This window comes from Nyctibius grandis, chromosome 6, assembly GCF_013368605.1.
Source record: "Nyctibius grandis isolate bNycGra1 chromosome 6, bNycGra1.pri, whole genome shotgun sequence".
NCBI classification, from domain to species: domain Eukaryota; kingdom Metazoa; phylum Chordata; class Aves; order Nyctibiiformes; family Nyctibiidae; genus Nyctibius; species Nyctibius grandis.
Window position 1 is genome coordinate 54,553,951 of NC_090663.1, and position 23,776 is coordinate 54,577,726.

Sequence of the window (23,776 nt, forward strand, 5' to 3'; positions counted from 1 at the left end):
ACTAGGGACTGCATGTTAATTAGAATAAAATTACAAAATAATATATACAACTCTCCAAAGATGCTGGTAATGACAGAGAACGTGTTTGCTGCCTTTAGGACTTTGCTGTTACTTTGTTATTTCCATGGTATGGGAGCAAGAAATTTAGAATAAAAATGTGTGGAAACATCAAGAAATGAATCTTTGGATTGGTGCCATTGGTTGACGACTGTTTCAAATGGGCAGATTTGTCACCTAAACCCAATTATTCATCTTAGTTTTGCATATTAGTTGTAAATATTCAGTTCTACATGGATTTACCCTGCTTTGTTTATATATATTGTGCAATTGATATAATTTTGCTATGTCCTTTTTGGAATTGAATTGCATTGCTTAACAAAATAATATGCTTTAGTGTATTTGTATATTCATATGTATGTTTTATTGTCATTGTTGAATACCAGAGTAATCAATTTTTAGAGTATCCTATAATTCCATAAGCAGTAATTCCAATAGGTATTTATATGTGTGAGTCAGTTATTTGGAATAATAATTAAAAAACCCCACATAGTAAAGGGGCCTTAATAAAGAAATGTTACTTACTTTTTGTCATTTGATTAAGCCTAATAGTAGATTTGAGACCTGTTATGTTGGGCACTTTATATGTGTTTAATACTAAAGCTAGTTTTATTTATTCCAGTTTTCAAACTCATTTTAAGTGTTGTAGACTCTGAACTGGAACAGGTCTAAAAATAATTAAATACTTAACTATTCTGGAAAGGACTGAAAGTAAATGTATTATGCATTAGAATCCCTTTGAGTGACCATAAGAAGGGAAGCTGGGAAGAGACAAAGACAGAGATAGAGAGGGAACTAAGATAGGAAGGAAGCCCCCTGAGTAAACATACTATCCAGATAGATACACACTGTCTGGCTGGGAGGAACTGTATGTCTAATACATCTCTATCCCTGTAACGTTTCAGCTGTTTCTGAACTATATCCATGCAAATCACTGCATATCTTTAGATAATGAAACAATTCGTAGGTCATATTTCTTAAGAATATTAAGAATGTCTGGGCCCAGTCACAACTAAATTGAGTACCATTGAGTTCAGTGAGCTTTGAGTAAGATACCTAGCTGTTGGATGAAAACCAGCAGTTTATAACTACTTGTTCTTGCTGAAAGAATTTTAAATATGAAAATTGTTGCTGAAGAGTTACTGATGCCTTGAAATATTCTTGGATTATATTCTTGGATTAATATTCTTCTGCTGTAGCCATTGTTAGTTATCAAAGCAGTTTGAACTGTTACACAGATTACTGTTTTTTATTCTGAATTAGTAACATTTAAAATATCACTGTTAAACTCTTGTTTAGATAAAAACTTGTTTAAATAATGGTGGTACTTTACCAAATCAAGGGTGGGAAGAGCGGTAGGTAAACCAGGACTGCAGCCTGTCTTGACCAGGAAAAATGAGATGTGGGCAAATGGTTGGCTAAGTGTCTGTTCGCATGTTCTTCGCACAGATTATGATCAACTTCCAGATCAACTGGAAGAAAAAAGCACTGTCGTGTTAATTTTGGGTCCATTATAAAGGCAACACGGTGGTAGGAGTCAAGCAGACACCAGAAGTAGAAGATATGTCTTAAGGCTTCTAAGGGGGCTATTACAGAGTCAGTAAAGAGGTTTTTGCTGCAGAGCTTCTGCATTAAATAAATGGTTTGCCCCCTGGAATAAGTAAAAGGTATGCCACCATAAAAAGACAACAAATGTTTCCTAGGGACCTTGGTGGAAGCATTCATTTCTCTTTATGTAGCAAAGCCTTGAAACTATTAACTTTGAATGCTCTTTAGGGTTTGAGCACACTCTCTTATTTTTTAAAAAATTTTATTGTGTTATTCTTCAAAGAATGCAGCAGCACTGGAGAGGGGGAGGATGGGGAAAGGGTCAAGAGGTATTAAACTTCAAAAGAAATTATAATTGTTATTAATTGTTATAACAACAAAGGAGTAATGGATCCTGGCGAGAAGGCAGAGAGGGGGAGGACGTCAGTGTGCACTCGCAGTGGTACTGCTGAGCCATTCTGTGGCATTAGGCAGGTCATTCTGGGAGCCCTTTTCTCTTATTATATCTTCTAATTATGTCTTTTCAGAAAATATTACTCAGTTAGGACAGCCCTGGGAACCTACCTGATGCTCTCTGCGTGCGTGTGCTTTTATGCATTCATGAGTTCATTTCTGTTTTGTATCTGTGGAAGGACTCCATCCGCAGAGGTGAGAGAGCAGGAAAGCAGCTGGACTGAGATCACTGATGCCTGTGGCAGGTAGAGCAGCTCTCTCTGCCAAGCCCTCATTCTCACCATGATGGACAGTAGCTGCTTTGATTTGTCCCTTTTTAAAGAACAAGTGAACTCCTGGGGAAAGAGGGAGACACTTTCCCAAGTGGAGGTACTGCTGAGAAGAGTAAACCTAGGGGAGCTTTTCTTTGTTACTTTAGCTTGCCTACTGTTGTTGGTGCAGTTGAAGAGGCTGTAGGAAAAGGAAGACAAGGGGGTCACGGGTGCATTGGGAAGGCAACTGGGAGCCTTCAGCTCAGGTGGACAAGCAGAGATGTTGCTGTGAGGAGCAGGGTGCATATCAGCCTCGCAGGACAGAGAAGGGGATAGGCAGAGCACGGTTTTTCTATGCTCTGGAGGTTATTGGAAGTGAAGACCTTCCTGAAAGGCAATAATATGAAGGGGGAGAGTTGTATACAAACTTTTTCCTTTTGGTCTATCTTACCTGGTGGAGTTCCTTCAATTTAGAATACTGTGGTTCTGTTTGTGTGTATTTGGGTTTTTTTTCCAAATCAAGTAGAATCTTTTTTTGAAGAAGGCTGTGAATCACTACATTTTTGCAGGAAATCTCCCAAGATTTCAGACCACGCATAAGTTACTGCACAAGATGTAGGAGATGCTCAGTTAGAGATGCTCAATTATCATGAAATCATGCTCATTACTACTGGTAAGGCTCATCAAAGGACGCTTAGCGTTAATATCAGTATGGGTTCAGGTGGTCAACTCTAATATAGATGATAATTTTAAGGTAAAGAACAAACCTGTGTACTTCAACCTTTTTACCTTTTGCCTCTACTGGCATGAAAAACTTTTAGCTGTTGCTTAAAAATTGCGGAGATTGTGCTTCTGCACTTTGTTACCAAAATGCTTCTCTTAAATTAATAAAACAATATATAAACAAGGTATGTTGTACATTCTCTGAGTAGTTTAATATACCATTTGATCAAGCTCGGGTGCACAATAGTGTCTAAATTTAAAAAGTGAGCAAAAAACCCCAAACTATTCCTTTATTTAGACTTTGTTTCCTTATGTTCATCTGCTCTTAACTTGCTCTGATCATTGATTCTCCTTCTGAAATACAGCTGGTAATAATAATTGAAGATACTTCAGTCATGTCAGGCAGTGCTCTTGGAATTTGTGAAAAAGAACAGAGAACAAATCTTAGAAGTATCTTGCTGCTACTATTTTGAAAGATATTTAGGTACTAAAGGATACACATAAGCCCTAAAAGAGATTTTCAATCTTCAGTGTTTCACTAGCTCCAACAGTGATTCAAAAGTTATTTAAGTTTTAGGTTATCTGTAACATTGAGCAATGTGTGTTCTCCCACTTTTGTTTAATACAGAAGACCTTTTCTTTAAATTCTTTTTTTAGTAAACTAGTTTTAGTTTGGGCTTGTTATGTGTTAACGCAAATCCAGACTAGAAGAGTTTGTGTCTACATAAGTATCAGGTACAGTAACTTGATATATTGCATCTGTGTATTGCCTTTCCATCTTATATTTTTATGCTTTTGTACTGTATAGTAATAAAAAATGCGATTATTGGATTTCTGCATTTTGTCAGCATGAGGGAAAGAAACAGTCGTTACAACAAAGGCTTGTTAGCAGCTCTTTGAGTTAAGATAGAGGGAATAAGATGTGTGTTTGATGTCACTCTAATGTTCATGTAGTGTGCATTTTCCTTCTGTACAACGCTGCTCACTGCTTGTGTGGAGGTCTCTGCACTTGACAATTGTCACTTTCTGTGCATGACATCTGTAAATATAGTAACAGCATTAGCAGTGGGTTCCGTATCTCAGAAGTTTTCTTGTGCTGGTGGTAAGTCAGGGAAAGAATGCAAGAAAAAGTCCTTGTGTTGCCTGTGGGTTGTTTGTGAAAGAGTAGAAAACAGAATTTGAAGAAATAATTCTGTTACTCAAAAATTCTTACAATTATTAATTATTATTAAAATATTATTATTCTTAATTATTCTTAAAATAATTCTTACTCAAAAGGATTGAATAAGAGCCTCCGTCTATTATGGGGGGAAAATGCTTCAAAGAGTCAGGAGTGTAACAAAATATGGTTGGAACTGAAGTCAGGGAGGGCTTTTGCTGATTTAATGTATATTGCTGTTACATTTCTCTGCTTTTGGTGCAGCAGATTGTATACAGAGATTTCAGACAGCTAAATACTTTGGGATGATCACCTGGCCTCACTTGCACTGAATTCTCAAGTTCTCTGGGTTACATTTGTGTTGGGAGCATGTGAGATGTATGGGGTGCCAGCATCTCATGCAGGATCTGCTGACTTCTTTTTTTGCCTGTGAATGGACTGAAGAATTAAGCCTATTGCAATATCACTTGTAGATTTGCAAACAAAATGCCAGCTGGAGAATGCATGAATTCTCTTTGATTAGATGTTGGTGACTGTGGAGAAAATCATGGTATTATCAGGTCAAAAGAAATTACTATAGAATGAAATATACATGGGAAGAAAACGGAGAATGAATGTGTCTCTTAATACATTAAGTGTAGCAACTTTATGTTGGTAGGGGCTAGAGAAAACAGTTGCCTCATCACCTCATTTCCTAATGTTGCCTGTGGTGAATGTAGGAATGGGGAACAAGAAAAGTGAACTGTCGTGATGTGGGTTTCCTTCTCACTACTGCTGTTTCTCCCTGGATGGCAGAGAGGAGAGGCTTTCTTCAGCCATGGCTCCCTGCGTGTGTCTCTGTCCCCTGTCAGCAGTGCGTCCCTTCCGAGACTGCCATTCCTGTGTCTGGCTGCAGGCAGTGGTTGTCCAGGCAGGGCTTTGCAAAGGCTGAGCTGAATGCCATTTTGTGACCCCAAATGAAGCCTAAATAGTGGTATTGTTGTACTCAGAGTTCACAGAGTAAAGATGTCTACCTGAGGCATAACTAGTCCTTTTATCTTCCAAGAAGCTAATGCTGTAGGGAAAAATGAGGTGTGAAAAGCTACTATTTTGCTCTTTTAATTGTGGCCTCCGCCCACCCCTTTTTGACTTTCCAGAGGATGCATTGTATAAACCTGCCTTATCTGTCTGTGGTTAAAACTTGGCAAACAAAATTAATCATGAAAAGGGAATGGGGACCTAAGCAGCTACTCTTCACAGTCAGGCTTTCTTCTCTGTCCATCTAAGCCTTTGCCACCCACCTTAATACTTAAATTCATGAGTTGGTCATTTGTGCTTGAATTTCTTGTTTATCCTAAACTTGTATCTTTATCCCTTTGATAAACAGAACAGTAAATTTTTCTTCCGAGGGTATTGGTAAGGGCAAGCAGTGCTTGGAATTCCAAAATTTAATGAAAACCAAGTACTGATACTTTTATGTTGTGCTAAAAATAATATTTTTGTGCTTAATAAAAAGTTATGATTAAACTTAGAAAGAATAAAACCATCAATGAACAGTATAAAAAAATTAGTTATATAGATGGTATTGCTTATACTTCTGGGTTTTTTTTTTTTTGTTAAATATTCGAGATCCTGTATAAACAGATAATGGTGACAAATACATTTCTGCTTGGACAGTTTTTTCATACAGTTTCTCACTGTTCCAATCTTAGCAGAAAAATTTTCTGTAGATCCTGCTTAAATGTATTTTCCAGATCTGATTGCTCATTATCTTATGCACAACAGTTTGGTTAATACATGTGTCTAAATGATTCTTTTCTCTTTTTTTTTTTAAATGTGTATTAGGATGTTTTGAATAACTTGGGTTCCTGTGAGTTGGATGAAGATGACCTAATGCTTGACCTGGAGTTCATAGAAGAACAACATCAGCATCGTTCTGGTAAGTCAGATAAATACTGAATATCTTCAGCGAGGTAGTATTATTCTAGAAATATAAAGAAAATGTATTCAGTACAATTACTTGGAAATAAAGAAGTCTTTTTTCTTGGAAGGGGAAGAGCAGTATGCGTTTTGTAGCATTATTTCTAAATGCGTTTGCCATTTTTACAGAAAGATCTCTTTACGCTATATTTGGACGTTGTGTGGTCAGTTATGAAATTGAAGTGATTTTTACAGCTACAGAAGAATTCCAGCACCAAGGGCAGACCCATCTGGTTTTCTAGATACTTAAAATGACTGCTGCCTACCCCAGGCAGTTACCAAAGACCATTGCTGATATAATTGTGATCCTATTTTGTGTGTGCCAGAATAATATGCTTCATATAAAGGAGGTTTGACTTGAGACATGAGTGTAACTTGATCATTTCTCTCATGGTCAGTTAAGGCACTGTTGCACTGCCTTGATTAAAAGCAATAACCAAGACCAACTCACGGTGTGTTCACAACAATTTTATAATAGGATTACACAAGGTCTTGGTGAGTCGTGACACCTGCAGTGGGAAATCCTTCCTTCGCCTATGACATGGGACAGCGTAGGGCCTAGTCCATGAACAGGAAAAGTCCTGCTAACTCCACAGGGTTTGGAGAGACTTAAAACATACGTGAGATTTATACACAATCACTGGTAGAGCTCTGAGTTTGTACTCTGTTGTGATACTCTGTTATGGCAGTGACATGTTTTTAAGCAGGAGTAATTATCATTCTCTTTTACCTGCTGTTTTCTGACTCCTCTTGCTCCATCCACCCACATAGCCAGAGAGTATGGAGGATTGTAGCAGCAATATGTGCATGTTCATCGATTCCTAAATTACTGGGAGCTAGGACACAACAAATTAACTGTACAGAAAAGGCCCTTTCTAACCAATACTGAATAATGCTATTAACTGGTTACAGAAAGTCAACTCATCAGTGAAGAAACATGCGTCAAAAAGCTTCAAAAATAAACATTACATTTTGTAAGAAATCAGTGTTTAGCATCAACCTGTTGGAAACAAATTAACTGGCAGAACGATTTTCCATAAGTAAACTTCCCTAACATGTTGCACTTAGCCTCACCTGTGTTTTCCTCCTTTTTTTATATTTATAAAGCACTGAATTAATAGTGATGGAAAAGTTATGTCTAGTATATTATTATAAAGATTTGTAGCAGCTTCTGGAACAGCTAAGATCATAATACCTGAATGATGTTATACTTGATAGAAAAGTAATGAAGGTGGAGTGTGATATGACACATAATCTTTCTACTCTTGGCTCATTATCTGGAGCAAATGAGATGCTTTTAAAATGGAAAGATCTACATTGCTCTTTTAAGAATGGTGACATTTTCTATTCTGAGCAGTAATACACATTGCAGTATACACATTGTCTTTAAAAAAAAAGTATTAGTCTTATTAATGTTTACTCTTTGATTTATTTGGTGCTGGTTCTAGCTGAAAAAAAATAGGATTTGTGTAGTTGTGACTGTTGTTTTTGAGTCATTCAGTTGGAAGGATAGAGCCACAGTATAAGTTGACACAATTTCATCAAATAAAGCTGATGTCTTTATACTGGGTTAGGATCTGGCACAAAATGGTTAGATGTGGTTAGTTGTAAGTCGTCGTCTTAATTCATGTTAAGATACTGAGATAAGAGGCTTGATTTTCAGTGTCTCTTAGCATTTACATACCACTGAAGTACATAAAGCCCTAGAGTTAGATACTGATATCTAAACATTTTTAACAGGTTGTTTTTTTGATTGCTATTTTAAGCTGTGGCCCACTTCCAGGATTTAAAACTTTTCAACCAAAATTCTTTTTAGTAATTCTAAATCAATCCATTTTGTGTTTTCACTTTTGAGCTTGTTTCTTTTCTCCAATAGGCCTCTTCATTCATACCTAAATAGAATTCTTCTAAACTTCTTCAATTAAAATACAGTATCAAATATTACTGATGCAATTTTTTTTTATAAGCATTGGAATACAGAAGTGATCAAGTAATCACATTCAAGACATACAACTAGTTTAATGCAGAGCTTTGAACATCTGTAAGATTATCAGATTGGAAATGATCATATTTCTGGGCATGCATGTATAAGCTATTGCAGATAATTGGGAAGCAATATATGTTTTTTAAAAGATCTTTAGTCTTGCCCCCTCCATAAAGAAGACAACAGATTACACACTGAGGATAAGCCAGTCCTGTTATGGTAGAATTTGTTATTCTAATTGAATTTAAATAAAACCAAGGGGCTATTTGATTCTTTCAGTATGTGACTAGCCTGAAAACAAGAGTACATGATTTTCCATAGTATTTGCTAGTAGCCAGTTTGTTGGACTCTTTGTAAAGGCTTCTTTAAGTTGATGGGCTTGATAGTTTACCCGTGGCTTGCTTCACCAAAAATCATTCAAGACAATCCCAGACGTACAGATTTGTGAGCCTCCTCTTCCCTGTTGGTACATGCTGTCCATCGTATATAGGATTCAGCCCTGTGTTATGTCACCTTTACATATTTAAGCAGTTTTATAGCAATATTTGTTTACATTCCTAACAAGGGATCTTAAGCAGTCAAGGACTGCTTCTTCCGAGCTCAAGATCAGAGCATCCCAACAGGTAGGAAGTCAAGGAAGGGTACCAGGAGACCTGCATGGTTGAACAGGGAACTGCTGGGCAAACTCAAGTGGAAGAAGAAGGTGTACAGATCGTGGAAGGAGGGGCTGGCCACTTGGGAGGAATATAAGTCTGTTGTCAGAGGATGTAGGGAGGCAACTAGGAAAGCTAAGGCCTCCTTGGAATTAAACCTTGCAAGAGAGGTCAAGGACAACAGAAAGGGCTTCTTCAAATACATTGCAGGTAAAGCCAACACTAGAGGCAATGTAGGCCCACTGATGAATGAGGTGGGGGTCCTGGAGACAGAGGATAAAAAGAAGGCGGAGTTGCTGAATGCCTTCTTTGCCTCTGTCTATACTGTTGGAAGCTGTCCTGAGGAGCCCTGGACCCCTGCGGCCTCAGAAGAAGTCAGGATAGAGGAGGAATCTGTCTTGGTTGATGAGGGCTGGGTCAGGGACCAATTAAGCAACCTGGACGTCCATAAATCCATGGGCCCTGATGGGATGCATCCGCAGGTGCTGAGGGAGCTGGCGGAAGTCATTGCTAGGCCACTCTCCATCATCTTTGCTAAGTCATGGGCAACAGGAGAGGTGCCTGAGGACTGGAGGAAAGCGAATGTCACTCCAGTCTTTAAAAAGGGCAGGAAGGAGGACCCGGGTAACTATAGACCGGTCAGCCTCACCTCCATCCCCGGAAAGGTGATGGAGCAACTTGTTCTTGGTGCTGTCTCTAGGCACATCAAGGATAGGGGGATCATTAGGGGCAGTCAACATGGCTTCACCAACGGGAAGTCTTGCTCAACCAACTTGATAGCCTTTTATGAGGATGTTACCCGGTGGATAGATGATGGTAAAGCTGTGGATGTGGTCTATCTCGATTTCAGTAAAGCGTTTGACACGGTCTCCCACAGCATCCTCGCAGCTAAACTGAGGAAGTGTGGTCTGGATGATCGGGTAGTGAGGTGGATTGTGAACTGGCTGAAGGAAAGAAGCCAGAGAGTAGTGGTCAGCGGGACAGAGTCCAGTTGGAGGTCTGTGTCTAGCGGAGTTCCGCAAGGGTCGGTTCTGGGACCAGTTCTATTCAATATATTCATTAATGACTTGGATGAGGGATTAGAGTGCGCTGTCAGCAAGTTCGCTGATGACACAAAACCGGGAGGAGTGGCTGAGATGCCGGAAGGCTGCGCAGCCATTCAGAGAGACCTGGACAGGCTGGAGAGTTGGGCGGGGAGAAATTTAATGAAATATAACAAGGGCAAGTGTAGAGTCCTGCATCTGGGCAAGAACAACCCCATGTATGAGTACAAGTTGGGGACAGAGCTGTTGGAGAGCAGCGTAGGGGAAAGGGACCTGGGGGTCCTAGTGGACAACAGGATGACCATGAGCCAGCAGTGTGCCCTTGTGGCCAAGAAGGCCAATGGCATCCTGGGGTGTATTAGAAGGGGTGTGGTCAGCAGGTCGAGAGAGGTTCTCCTCCCCCTCTACTCTGCCCTGGTGAGGCCGCATCTGGAATATTGTGTCCAGTTCTGGGCCCCTCAGTTCAAGAAGGACAGGGAACTGCTAGAGAGAGTCCAGCGCAGAGCCACGAAGATGATTAAGGGGGTGGAACATCTCCCTTATGAGGAGAGGCTGAGGGAGCTGGGTCTCTTTAGCTTGGAGAAGAGGAGACTGAGGGGTGACCTCATTAATGTTTCTAAATATGTAAAGGGCAAGTGTCATGAGGATGGAGCCAGGCTCTTCTCAGTGACATCCCTTGACAGGACAAGGGGCAATGGGTGCAAGCTGGAGCACAGGAGGTTCCACTTAAATTTGAGGAAAAACTTCTTTACTGTAAGGGTGACTGAACACTGGAACAGGCTGCCCAGAGAGGTTGTGGAGTCTCCTTCTCTGGAGACATTCAAAACCCGCCTGGACGCGTTCCTGTGTGATATGGTCTAGGCAATCCTGCCCCGGCAGGGGGATTGGACTAGATGATCTTTCGAGGTCCCTTCCAATCCCTAACATTCTGTGATTCTGTGATTCTGTGAAGTTCCTTATGTTTTTCTAATACTTGAAAGGGATCTGCATATCTGACATTCACATGTATGTCATACTGAAGACAACTGGGAGTTAATGCATGTGCTTCTAGATCTGTTATCAAAACGAGGGTGTTTATCAGTATAAAAATATGACCCAAAATGCTGCTTTTTGCATGGAAACCTTAAAATGATTCTCTTCTGGGAGTCAGAGTTATCAACACTACTGTGAATTTTTGTAGTGCAATAAAAATCCTGTTGATGTTCTACATACTGATGCTGATTATAGCATTTATTTGGTTAAGGCCACTGGTCCTAGAGCCATATTACAATTCACTTGTGCCCCATTTTTGCTCTTTATAAGGAATTCTGTGGGGAATTATTATAGGGGGAAATCTTCCAAGAGAAGCTCTGTTCAGTATTTTAACAAATACATTGAAATATGAAGAGGTGTAATTGGAAAAGAATTCCGTTTTCTTTGGAGGGATAACTAATGAATCAGGCAAGTTCCTCAAGAGCCTATGAAAATCTCTAAAATGAAAAATCACATGAATACAAGGGCTAATATTGCATATTTTACTTGAATATCGCAAACTCTTCCTTGGTCAGGAGGCTGTATGCAACAAGCTGTATCGTTGAAACACAGCAATTCTGAAGTGTAGTAGCACAATTAATAAATACAGTTGGTGAGTTGGTTAATGGTGAATTGAGAAAGACTCTTAACCATTAGGAGCTCCAGATTTTTTGAGACTATTGTTTGTTAAGGCCTGATTTACTCTACCTTCTGCTTTTAGCTGCTGTGGTTGAAAAGAGTAGTATTTGCTAGGGTGAGGGTATGTCTTTTTGCCTTTCTACTGAAGTTGACAATATAATAATAATTTAACAAAATTATTCTACTGTTGATCTACTGTACTTTTAGTGACCATTTATGAATAGAAAATAAGATATTCTTGGAAGGATTTCTGGGAGAAATGGGTATTAAGGAGTGAGTTTTAAAAGAGGAGCTAGGAGCCAATTGGCAGGCAAGGAGACATTGCTCCGGAAAGTGCAACGCTGTATTAAGTAAAATGCAGAACTAGAAAGGAGAAAGAGGCAAAGATCTGTTACTTCTTTCATTGTTTGCAATTTTTTTTTTATTTATTACTGCAACTCATTTTTTACTTGTGTTCTTATTCTGTCCTCTCAGCTTTTCCCTAGTGAGCTGGTTGCCCTCCAGCAGCATCCTCGTGAAATGGGGTTCCTGCAAAAAGGCACTATGAACCCTGATGAGTACTAGAAAATTTAAAAATATCCCTAACTTTTTCTCTAACCGTACAATTGAAGATAAGGAGATACCTGCAAACCTCATGTAGATGCTTCTACTTTGAATGTAGATTTCTGTACCCTGCTAGTCTTAGCACGACTTTAGAAGTCTGGAATTCCCTCATTTCTGACCTTCTCTTTGTAAGTGAGTTTACTGCATTAATTTACTGCTTTTGCTTCTGTTTTAAAGGCTGTATTGCCAAGATGAAGAACGTAAGATAGAGACATTTTATTATCCCACCTAACACAATTGCTTTGAAATTTAATAAAATAATATTTATATAGTACTTGTTCAGTGGAGAGCACTACTGCATACAAATGCAAAATATTAATCAACTTGATTCTATGAGATTTTTGCATACTGTTCTTAAGCTGGAATGTTTAAAACTAAGCATAATATGACATACGTGATGAGCCTTGAGGATGCCTTTTTATTACTCTTAAGTAAATTAGAATTTTAAAATATGCTACAGCGTCAATTTCCTGTTGTAAAATAATGAAGTTAGTGGTTTCTGTAGCGGGAAACCATTGCCGGTTTGTAAAAAGTGACAGCATTAATTTAACCTCATTCATTTTCCTTTTCCCTGGTGAAACATGACTGACTTGATTCCAAGTATTGATTACTCAAATATATAAGGAATACCTTTATATTCAGTGATATAAGCAGTGGGGAATTTATTCAAGTAATGCACATTAATGTGGGCGAGTTGTGTGCTGGTGTTGTGCCATAGCCTATTGAAAAATGAAATACTTGGTTTTGTATGGTTAGTGTTGTCATTAAATCACAACTGCAGTAAATTGTAGCCTTTTCTAAACGTTCACAAAGGCATAGCTATCCAAGGTCTTCTGTAATTTCTTAACTATTTGCCATAGATGTAATAAAACCTGTGCCCCTGCGTCTTTGTACGAAGATGTACGTGTGTAGCTGGGATTTGTAGTTGTCATGGTTTAAAGCTGGGCTGGCTATTAAACCTGCAGCAGACGCTCTCTGTTAACCCTCCCCCCCCACCCGAAGGGAAAGGGAAAGGGAAAAGGGAGAGAGACTTACGGGTTGGAAAGTTAAAACAGTTTTAATAAACTATAATAAAGGAAAAGAGTATAATAATAATATTGGAATAATCAAATATATACAAATATATATACAAAACCAAGATCGAGCTCCCCCGATGTCGGCAACGTCACCACCGGCACTGCAGGGCAGGCTCCGGGAAGGCCCAGGCTGGGCCTAGCGACGGTCGAGAGCTGGATTCAGGGATGCACGGATCGGGATCGGGGGCAGCAGGAAAACAGTCGGAGTCCTCCTTGGACACCGGCCATAGCAGAAAAGAGCCCTAGACCCTCGTGATCCCCCCCCTTTATACCGAGAATGACGTGTATGGGATGGAATACCCTCGTTGGTCAATTTTGGGTCACCTGCCCTGTCTGCTCCCCCCTGCAGCTGCAACCCCCCTTCGGCCCTTCACTCATAAGCAGTGAGGAATTCAGCAGTGACCTTGGTTTCTCTAAGACTAAGTACAGCAAGAGCCTTACTGCACAACATCCCTACCGGTGCCTCAATGATAACTACAGACTTCGAGCGTTATCAGTCCTGGAAGCAGACACTGTCTGCAAAACATGTAGTTAGTTTCAGAAAGTGCAGTTACTTAGAGGAGACTTAGCTGAAAGTAAAAATCACTGAAAGGAAAATCGGCCTGGTTTAGGCCAAACCAGGACAGTAGTGAGTGGCCTGGCTGAAGTCGAGGGGACTGCTCATGGTACTGAATATTAAGCACATGTGCGTGTTGTCTCCACATCAGGCTCCACACTACGGAGTGACTATTCAGGAGTGTGATATTGATTAGCTGTGTACCCAGACTGGCCTGCCGCATCCGTCATGTTGTTGCTCGCATGCTTGCGAATAGTTTTGAATAATGTAGCTCGCTGTAGTTTTTAGAAGAGATTTGTCTTCGGCTGGAGCTTTAGCCATTTTGGATTTAATGCTTCAGCCTCATCTGTGACGCACTGATCCAATGGACGTGTAAGCCTAGTTATTTCACTGGGCATATTTCAGAAGTGAAGTTATTTATATTATTTGCTGGAAAAAAAGGAATTAAAAGTGGAAATATGAAAGTGTACTTTAGCATCCATCTAAATACTTTTGACTCTTAAAAAAACCAAACACTTTCAGAGATAGGACGCATTTTGTTCAAACCTGACATAACACCATCTCTGATAGAAGCTTCTTAAGTGTGTGCTTAATTCTATGTATGTGGCAATACATGCTTTGGTACTTGCTCAAGGTTTATGAATAAAAAAAGTATATGTGACTTGACAAAATGACTTTTGACATGGTGGCAATGGCTCTTATGTGCCCTATATATATTTTCTTCTATTAGTGAATGTTGAGAAAGAAGGGCCTGTTCTTGGTGTATCTTTGTGTTAATATAATTGAAAGGAATGAGCACGTGAAGTTCTGATGGAGTAGTATCACTCTTACGATGTAATGCTTGCCGTGTATACCTAAAAAAAAAGTAGAAAAATAGTTATTAAATAGATGCTCTGTATGTTTTAAATGTAATGCTGTGGTATGGTGTCTGCATAGCACTGTCAGTAATGAGTAGGGAGAGGCACATCTCAGTGAAGGGATTGGCAACTGTGGGCTCTAACCTTTGTCATGTGTTTGTATTAGGTAGTTTTTATTTAGTGCATGTTAGTGAGATCCAAAACAGTGTACTGGGCTAGAGTACTATTATCACAACACCAAAATTTTTTTTTTCATTAAAAAAAAAAATTATTAATTTGAGAGATTACTGTATGAGCTTTGCAGACTTTTGAGGGCAAGGTTTTTGAGATGGATGCACAACTTAAACATATTTATTTAAATGTTAAATTACATCATATCAGATTATGATCTTTTAGTAACATAATTATGTTAGATACTAGCAGCCTCACCAGCAAAAATGCAGTGCACTTGTTTTTTAGAAAGTAGAAGTCAGGAATTTTTATTGTATTTCTTTTAAATCCAGATAGCCTGCAGGTCAATTGCCATCAGTACCCAGCCAAACTAAAGTGTGGGTGTAATGACCCAGTGATGTTAATTAGGTAGTTACTGAGTTATTTTGAATGTGGTGAACAAGCTGAGTGAAAATTCTGTGGTGGGTTTGAAGCTCCTCCTGTGTCTATTAATTAAATGTACTAATTATTTTTATTAATTTTTTAATGGAGGGTAGGAGTGCTGAGCTGAGCTGAAATCCCTTTGGTGTTTTGGGTTTTTTTTTTTTTTTTTTTTTTTCACCATGAGTGGGAGAATTACAAATGCTGTTAAAGTACAGAAAAATTCAGTGCTGGTGGTGGGTCATTAACACAGGTAGTTACAAACTGTAAAACAGAAATAAATTTGCTTGCTTTTGAAATGTGAAACATCTTCTAAATGTAATAAGGGAATAGAAAAATATGCTGCATTTATAAGTTATACTACTTGTTTTGGCAGAAAAACACCGAAAGCCAGCTCCTCAGCTACAGTGGATCAGCTGGGATTCATTGAAACCAAAAGCATTAGCTGTTAGCCTGCCTGAAGGAGGGGTCTGCATGGTGCCTTTGGCTCCCGGGCCAGTCCGCAGCCAGCCAAAGGGTGGCTCTTGTCAGAAGCCTCAAGTCGGCATCAGTTTTGATGGAGGACAGCATGGGCAGCAAGCTCTGGCACTAGCGCTGCTGTTGTTTGGGTAGATGGTATTTCATTTTGTGAGACAGTGACACTGGCACAGAAACTCAGAAGGGGCAAATACCCCTTGCCGGATGTCTTTCCTGAGATTTCTAGCAAAGCAGACCTCCTGCTCCCAAGCCGAAATTGTCTCCGAGACAAAGTGTGCACGTGTAATCCATTCGTGTTTGTCAATGCAAGGAAAGCAGATTTTTGAGTGTTTTTAATTTGCCTTAAAATAGAGAATAGGAAAAAAAGATCTTAACTATGTATTTTTGTCAGATAACTGCTTAGAGCTAGAGAAGAGATACTTAGGTAATTTGAATGTCTTGCTTTACTCATGAATGTATTGTTGGCAGCAAATTATATTTCTGTGTTTAAAAACAATGACACATTTTGATTTTTAATTAGAACTGGGGACTCAACTCCTTGAGCTCTTTTGAAAGCTTCACCATTCCAAAATGCCACCTTTAGGGATGTGTGTGTTACAGATCAGGTTGAACTAGGGCAGCATCCCTTTGGTTTTCTGCTTGAAATGTGTAATAACGTTTCATTTATATTTAAAGGTTTTGAACAAAATAAAGATTGTAATGGTAACAAAGAGCTCTGTCTCTGCCAAAAAGGAGCTTCACAGATTATTTAGCTCAGTAGCATCTTGCATTGTCACTACAGATTTTGGAAAAGTCCTTTCCAACCAAAACGATTCTATGATTCCATGAGAATAAAGTAAGCAGTACTAATAATGAACATAACAAACTGATGTGTGACTTCACTACATTAATTACACCACTATATAGATATCCTAATAACAATTAAAAGGAGGAAGTTCATGTTAGTTTTTAATTTCGCAAGGGAAAAGGCTCACTGATAAACGCCTGCTATTCCTTCATGAAACTTCGTATGAAGGGACAGCAGCACAAGCCAGAACTGTGGCCAGCCTGATTTTCACATCTGACTTCCAGCATAGCATTGAAGTATGGAGTGGAGAGTGACATGCAACTATTTTCTCCATGGCTAGAAAAGTTAGAAACATAGGGATTTTTGTATTTTCAGAATGACCTATTCTACTAAGCTACACATTTCCCCCCCAAAGCATTGTTTAATAAATCTGGCACAGTAATGGAGTAACTTAAGGTCTCCAGGGAAATGAAATAAAACTTGTCATCTTCTCAACTCTTCTAACTGTGATCTACAGCTTCTGAAAGAGCAGTGGGCATGGAGGAAAGAGATTTTTGTGGGCTTTGCAATGAAAGAATAGGTAGCATTATCAAATGAAAAGAGCACATTTGTGTTAGTCAAAAATAACCCTTGCATGCTTGTGGCTAGGCGTGTTATTAGGAGTCTTGAAGCTTAAGTTACAGAAAGTAAGGAGAAGAAGTAGTAATGACTAGAGAAGAAGGTAGTATTAAATTGGAATGAAACTAAATAGAAATCATAGGCTAATAATAAGGTTCGTCCTCCAGCATCATGGAGCATCCGGGTCCATATTCTGGAAAAGTACTCAATTGGGAGTCCTGTTTTCGTTCTGTTATTTATGTAAATGAATGGTGTAATCTTACTCCAATTTTAACTGAGGGAACAAACCCACAACCCAGAACTGCTACCAATTTAACTTTATCCTAAAACTCTTGTAGTGTATTTTACCTGAGAAGTTGAGTTGTGAGTGAACCCAGTTGATGACCTGCAAGAGGCATGTAACACTAGCTTCTAGGTGTGCTTTCCTCAGAATATGTTTAAAATGTGTCTGAGATGTTATAGATAATTGGTCTGTGCTGTGTGTTCTCAGTGGATCAAGGAAAATACTCACTTTCCTGAGCAAATTAGTATTTTTAGCTTTTTTTTTTTTTTTTGGTGTGAAAAGGTAAGGACTGATATGTTCAAATGGTTGAATATAAGTTAAATTCCTTTCTGGCTGGTACAAATATTATTAATGATATGTGCTTGTAAATCCTATTCAGTTAAATGGAGCGGTTTAGAAGATCAGCATCACAGAACATCACAGCCATAATTTAGATGCCAAGAGGTTTTTCCTTCATAAATAGACAAGAAGGGCAAAAGAGCACAGTCCTGAACTCCAGCGTCATGAAAGAATATTTTAAGTGAGATGCATTTGTATGGTTATGGAGCAATTAGAATCAGAGTCTGTATCTCAATTTCCTGCTCTTTCATAATTGTAGTGTGACATTTAGTTACAAATCCTTATTCGTATTGGTATGCTCAGCCATCATTTACTGAAAGAACCAGGACAGTAATTAAATTAGGCATACTGCCTTTCTTCATTCCTTTGATTTTATACATACATTGAGATGAAACATCTTCTTTAATAATATCTGCAGGCAGAAAATAAATGTAATGATAAACATTATGACAAATCAAAGCATACCGTCCTATTTAAAGCACTTCTGCATTTTTAGATGGCAAAGTTTAAGTAGGGTGCCAAGTGCTGCTTTTCTGTCCTGCTTTGTGAGCTTAGAAAAATCTGAACTGGATGTCTTGCCAAAATGTGATAAGGACTTAAGACAGGAGCATGCTGTTTCTTCTTGGTTTTCCGTGAGTACAACCAAGAGATTTAGGGACTAAGAGGAACAATTACTAGCTCACAATTATTCTGCAGAGCAGCTGTAACTCAGTTTTTATAAAAACAACTTCACCTTCCATACAACTTCTGCAACGATCCTACTTCAAGGTCAGACTGAAACTGTATGTGTCTAGAAAGTGTAAGTTAGTGATGGATTTTGAAATTTTGAAGTATTTCTCTCTGAGATCCTTGTAGCTGCACTCTTAAGTAAAGAAAGGAAGGGCAGTCTGATAGTTAAAACTTCAGTCTAGGTCTCCTGGGTTGAGCTGAGCTCTTTGATGCAGATTTCTAGTGTTACTGTGGGCTAGTCACTTAATTTACTTGTAGTATGTAGAAAGTGGTATTCCTGTACTCATGGGGATTTGGCATTAAAGTTTGAGAGATACCTAAGATACCATTGGGATGAAGCTGCATTAATAACTGGAGTCATTAGAATCTTTAGAGGCCAATTATGTTATATTTTGTGCCTCTTCCTACATTGTTGCAGGAAGTGGAGCAGACACTACCATTGCTGTTGCTGATGTGTCTGTTACTGTTCCTGTTATTTTTGTCTTTCCTTCTGCTGAAAAAATGCCAAAGCAAAACACAAGTTTCTTTGTAACAGAAGAAAAAAAATACTACAAAGGCCTATTATACTTGTCAACTAAAGCCTGGGGTCAAAAATAAATTACTTTTTAAATCTTTCCAAAACTGTACCTACCATCCATCATTGCTCAAAGATTGGGTCATGTTTATGTAGTGTTTGAAAATATTAGTTGACTTTATTGCTGTATGTCTTGTACCTGAGTCTCTTGTGATGAGAGAGAGCCTGTTGTCCCTTCTTTTGTCCCTGTGAGGATTCTGTCAAATACTTAATATTGTTTGGATTTTGTTGATATTTATTTCTATTTTTACCTCCAACTTCCCTTGAGGGGGAAGGAGTTCATAAATACCATGCAGGTAAGTAAGCCCTGAGATTTGTTGCAACCTAGTTTCAGCTTTAGGAAGGCTGTCAATAGGTAGCAAACGCTTCGGAGGTAGATCAGGGATACGTGGGCTTCCTGAGAATGTTTTGGCCTCTCGGAGACCCCCAGGAGAAACCTGTGCTTTTGTATTGTATAGCTTAGCTAGTTTTCTGTAGTATGTTGTAGGAAGAAAATTCCTCTGTTTGCCAAAGGAACAATTTGAGATAAACTCTGAAGGGTGACCTTGAAGAAATTTTCTGGTTTTACCTTCTGTACTTAAGCTTATTTTAGGATTGTTCAATCTGACCTAAACTGAATAATGCCTGGCCATCTCCTTCTGACATGCCTGATTTCAAAATTTTTCCATGAAACCCTTTCTATAGGGAACAGCTTTAAAATGAAAGTTTGTCAAAGCGCCTGCTTGCCACCACTCCAGTAGCTTTTGCAAAAGACAATGCATTCGCTATGCCTACTGAGGATCACAGAATCACAGAATCAACCAGGTTGGAAGAGACCTCAGGGATCATCGAGTCCAACCGTTGCCCTGACACCACCATGTCAACTAGACCATGGCACTAAGTGCCATGTCCAGTCTTTTCTTAAACACATCCAGAGATGGTGACTCCACCACCTGCCTGGGCAGCCCATTCCAATGTCTAATAGCCCTTTCTGTAAAGAAATTCTTCCTAATGTCCAACCTGAACCTCCCCTGTCGAAGCTTGAGGCTGTGTCCTCTTGTCCTATCGCTAGTTGCCCGGGAGAAGAGGCCAACTCCCACTTCACTACAACCTCCCTTCAGGTAGTTGTAGACTGCAATAAGGTCCCCTCGGAGCCTCCTCTTCTCCAGGCTAAACAACCCCAGCTCCCTCAGCCGTTCCTCGTAGGTCAGACCCTCCAGACCCTTCACCAGCTTGGTCGCCCTCCTCTGGACTCGCTCCAATACCTCAACATCTTTCTTGAAGTGTGGGGCCCAGAACTGAACACAGTACTCAAGGTGCGGCCTCACCAGTGCCGAGTAGAGAGGGCCGATCACTTCCCTAGACCGGCTGGCTACACTATTCCTAATAGAGGCCAGGATGCCATTGGCCTTCTTGGCCACCTGGGCACACTGCTGGCTCATGTTTAGCCGGCTGTCGATCAGCACCCCCCGGTCTCTTTCCACCGGGCTGCTTTCTAACCACTCTTCCCCCAGCCTGTAGCGGTGTGTGGGGTTGTTGTGGCCGAAGTGTAAGACCCGGCACTTGTTCTTGTTGAACCTCATGCCGTTGGTCTCGGCCCATCTATCTAACCTGTCCACATCCCTCTGTAGGGCCTCCCTACCCTCCAGCAGATCGACACTCCCACCCAGCTTGGTGTCATCTGCAAATTTGCTGAGGGTGCACACAATCCCTACGTCTAGATCATCGATAAAGATATTGAACAGCACCGGCCCCAGAACTGAGCCCTGGGGAACACCGCTAGTGACCGGCCGCCAGTTGGACTTTGCCCCATTCACCACCACTCTCTGGGCTCGGCCATCCAGCCAGTTTTTAACCCATTTAAGAGTCCACCCATCCAAGCCCTGGGCAGCCAGTTTGTCTAGGAGGATGCTGTGGGAGACAGTGTCGAATGCCTTACTGAAGTCTAGATAGACTACATCCACAGCCCTGCCTTCATCTACTAAGCGGGTCACTTTGTCACAGAAGGAGACCAGGTTGGTCGAGCAGGACCTGCCTTTCATGAATCCATGTTGGCTGGCCCCAATGCCCCGATTGTCCTGCATGTGCCATGTAATGGCACTCAGGATGATCTGTTCCATCACCTTGCCTGGCACCGAGGTCAGGCTGACAGGCCTATAGTTCCCTGGATTGTCCTTCCGACCCTTCTTGTAGATGGGTGTTACATTTGCTAATTTCCATTCAGCTGGAGCTTCTCCAGTTAACCAGGACTGCCGGTAGGTAATAGAGAGTGGTTTGGCAAGTTCATTTGCCAGTTCCTTCATTACTCTGGGGTGAATCCCATCCGGGCCCACAGCCTTGTGGGTGTCCAACTGGCACAGCAGGTCACTAACCGTCTCCTCCTGGATCCTGGGAGGTTCACACAGCCCCCTGTCCCTAACTTCAGGCTCTGGGGGCCGAGTCTCCTGAGGACAACCGGTCTTGACATTAAAGGCCAAGGCAAAGAAGGCATTGAGCACCTCTGCCTTTTCCTCATCCCCTGACACTGCACTACCCTCCTCATTCAGCAAGTGGTGGAGGCTCTCCTTGACCCTCCTTTTGCTGATAACATCAGTATTACTGGGCTTTGTTTTTTTTTTTCCCCCCCCTTGTTTCCGTAATGTTGTAACATCTTTAGGAGAGAGAGTCTATTTCCAGTTAAGATTTAAAGGAATGTGTGATTGCAGTTGAAAATACTCAGAATGCACTTTTGAGAACGAGCAACAAGTGGTCTATTGCAGGATGAGTAATGTATATACTGATGGATCTGCAAGTGGCAAATTATGCACAAAGTGATATTACACTGGATCTATAAGTATCTGTATAATTTTCCTTTTTTTTTCACAGAACTAAGCATTTATCAATTTGATATTTAAAGAGTTGCTGAACCATGCATTAGTCTGTGAAAAGTTGATTGCCAATGAAGGTTTTTCAACTTCCAAGAGCATAGTCTGAATGGATGTCATCTCTAAGCATGTGAAGGAAAAGAAGGTTATTGGGAGTAGTCAACATGGATTCACCAAGGGGAAGTAATGCTTGACCAATCTGATGGCCTTCTATGGTGGCATGACTGGCTGGGTAGATGAGGGGAGAGCAGTGGATGTTGTCTACCTTGACTTCAGTAGGCTTTTGACACTGTCTCCCACAACATCCTCATAGAAAAGTTCAAGAAGTGTGGGTTAGATGAGTGGCCAGTGAGGTGGACTGAGAACTGGCAGAATGGCAGAGCTCAGAGGGTTGTGATCAGCGGTGCTGAGTCTAGTTGGAGGCCTGTAGCTAGCGGTGTTCCTCAGGGGTCAGTACTGGGTCCAATATTGTTCAACTTATTCATCAATGATCTGGACGAAGGGACTGAGTGTGCCCTCAGCAAGTTTGCTGATGACACAAAACTGGGAGGGGTGGCCGATACACCAGAAGGCTGTACTGCCATTGATGGAGACCTGGACAGGCTAGAGAGTTGGGTGGAGAGGAACCTCATGAAGTTCAACAAAGGCAAGTGTAGGGTCCTGCACCTAGGGAGGAATAACTCCATGCACCATTACATGTTGGGGGTTGACCTACTGGAAAGCAGCTCTGCAGAGAAGGACCTGGGAGTCCTGGTGGGCAGCAAGTTCACCATGAGCCAACAATGTGCCCTTATGGCCAAGAAGGCCAATGGTATCCTGGGGTGCATTAGGAAGAGTGTGGCCAGCAGGCTGAGGGAGGTTTTCCTCAGTTCTGGGCTCCCCTGTTCAAGAAAGACAAGAAACTACTGGAGAGAGTCCAGTGGAGGGCTACAAAGATGATGAGAGGACTGGAGCATCTTTCTTGTGAGGAAAGGCTGAGGGAGCTGGGTCTGTTTAGCCTGGAGAAGAGAAGACTGAGAAGGGATCTTATCAATGCTTACAAATACCATAAGGGTGGGTGTCAAAAAGATGCAGCCGGACTCTTTCCAGTGGTGCCCAGTGACAGGAGAAGGGGCAATGGGCACAAACTGAAACATGGGAAGTTCCATCTCAATGTGAGGAAAAACTTCTTTACTTTGAGGGTGACAGAGCACTGGAACAGGCTGCACAGGGAGGCTGTGTAGTGTCCTCTGGAGACATTCAAAACCTGCCTGGACATGACCCTGTGCAACCTGCTCTAGGTGAACCTGCTTTGGCAGGGGTTTGGACTAGATGATCTCCAGAGGTCCCTTCCAACCCCAACCATTCTGTGATTCTATGAATGGGTAACTTGGGAGCTCCTTGAATCTCGCTCGGTGAAAAGCTTCTCTTTCACCACAAACAATGGTGAACCTGAAATTCTTTCACATCTGCACAAAAAAAAAAAAAAAAGAAAAATCAGCATGTTCCTGCAGGCAGTGCATTGCATACTGGGGAAAACAGGTTGCAGTTAGTTGTGGTGAGTAGTATGGTGTTAAGATCACTTAAGCTGCCAATAAAAATAGGCAGTTGCTAAAGCAGAGGATTATCGTAAGAGATAAGAGGGGCTGGGATGTGGGCTGAGGTGCCAGGCAGACAGAGGGGCTGTGCTGGTACTTGAGGGATACACAAATTTGTGTGCGAATACAGAGAGTGAAGGAGGTTGTGCTTTTACTAGTGACCTTCAGTCTTCACTGGCCCAAGAGGAGGGGGGGACCTGGCTGGCTGTGCTTGCATTTCATGCAAGTCCTGTACGTAGGTGCTGTTGCAGGCAACGCCTTGTATGCAGCTGTCTGTGTGTCTGGCCACGTCAGTGTCCTGGGAGTGTTTGTGTCTCTGGTGTAAGAGCTCTTTTTTGCTACTGGTTGAAGCTGCAAACGGGCAAGTGGCAGCAGCATCATTCAGG

The 23,776-nt window shown here is 40.8% G+C and overlaps 1 protein-coding gene across 2 annotated transcripts in view; it reads left to right on the top strand.

The window, feature by feature from the left end:
- Positions 1 to 23,776, top strand: part of CCSER1 (coiled-coil serine rich protein 1) — a 680,898-nt gene that overhangs the window by 52,793 nt on the left and 604,329 nt on the right. For both annotated transcript variants that reach the window (XM_068404065.1, XM_068404066.1), the window contains exon 3: positions 6,016 to 6,109. In XM_068404065.1, the coding sequence (XP_068260166.1) occupies positions 6,016 to 6,109 (94 nt within the window). The remainder of the gene's footprint in view (positions 1 to 6,015; positions 6,110 to 23,776) is intronic.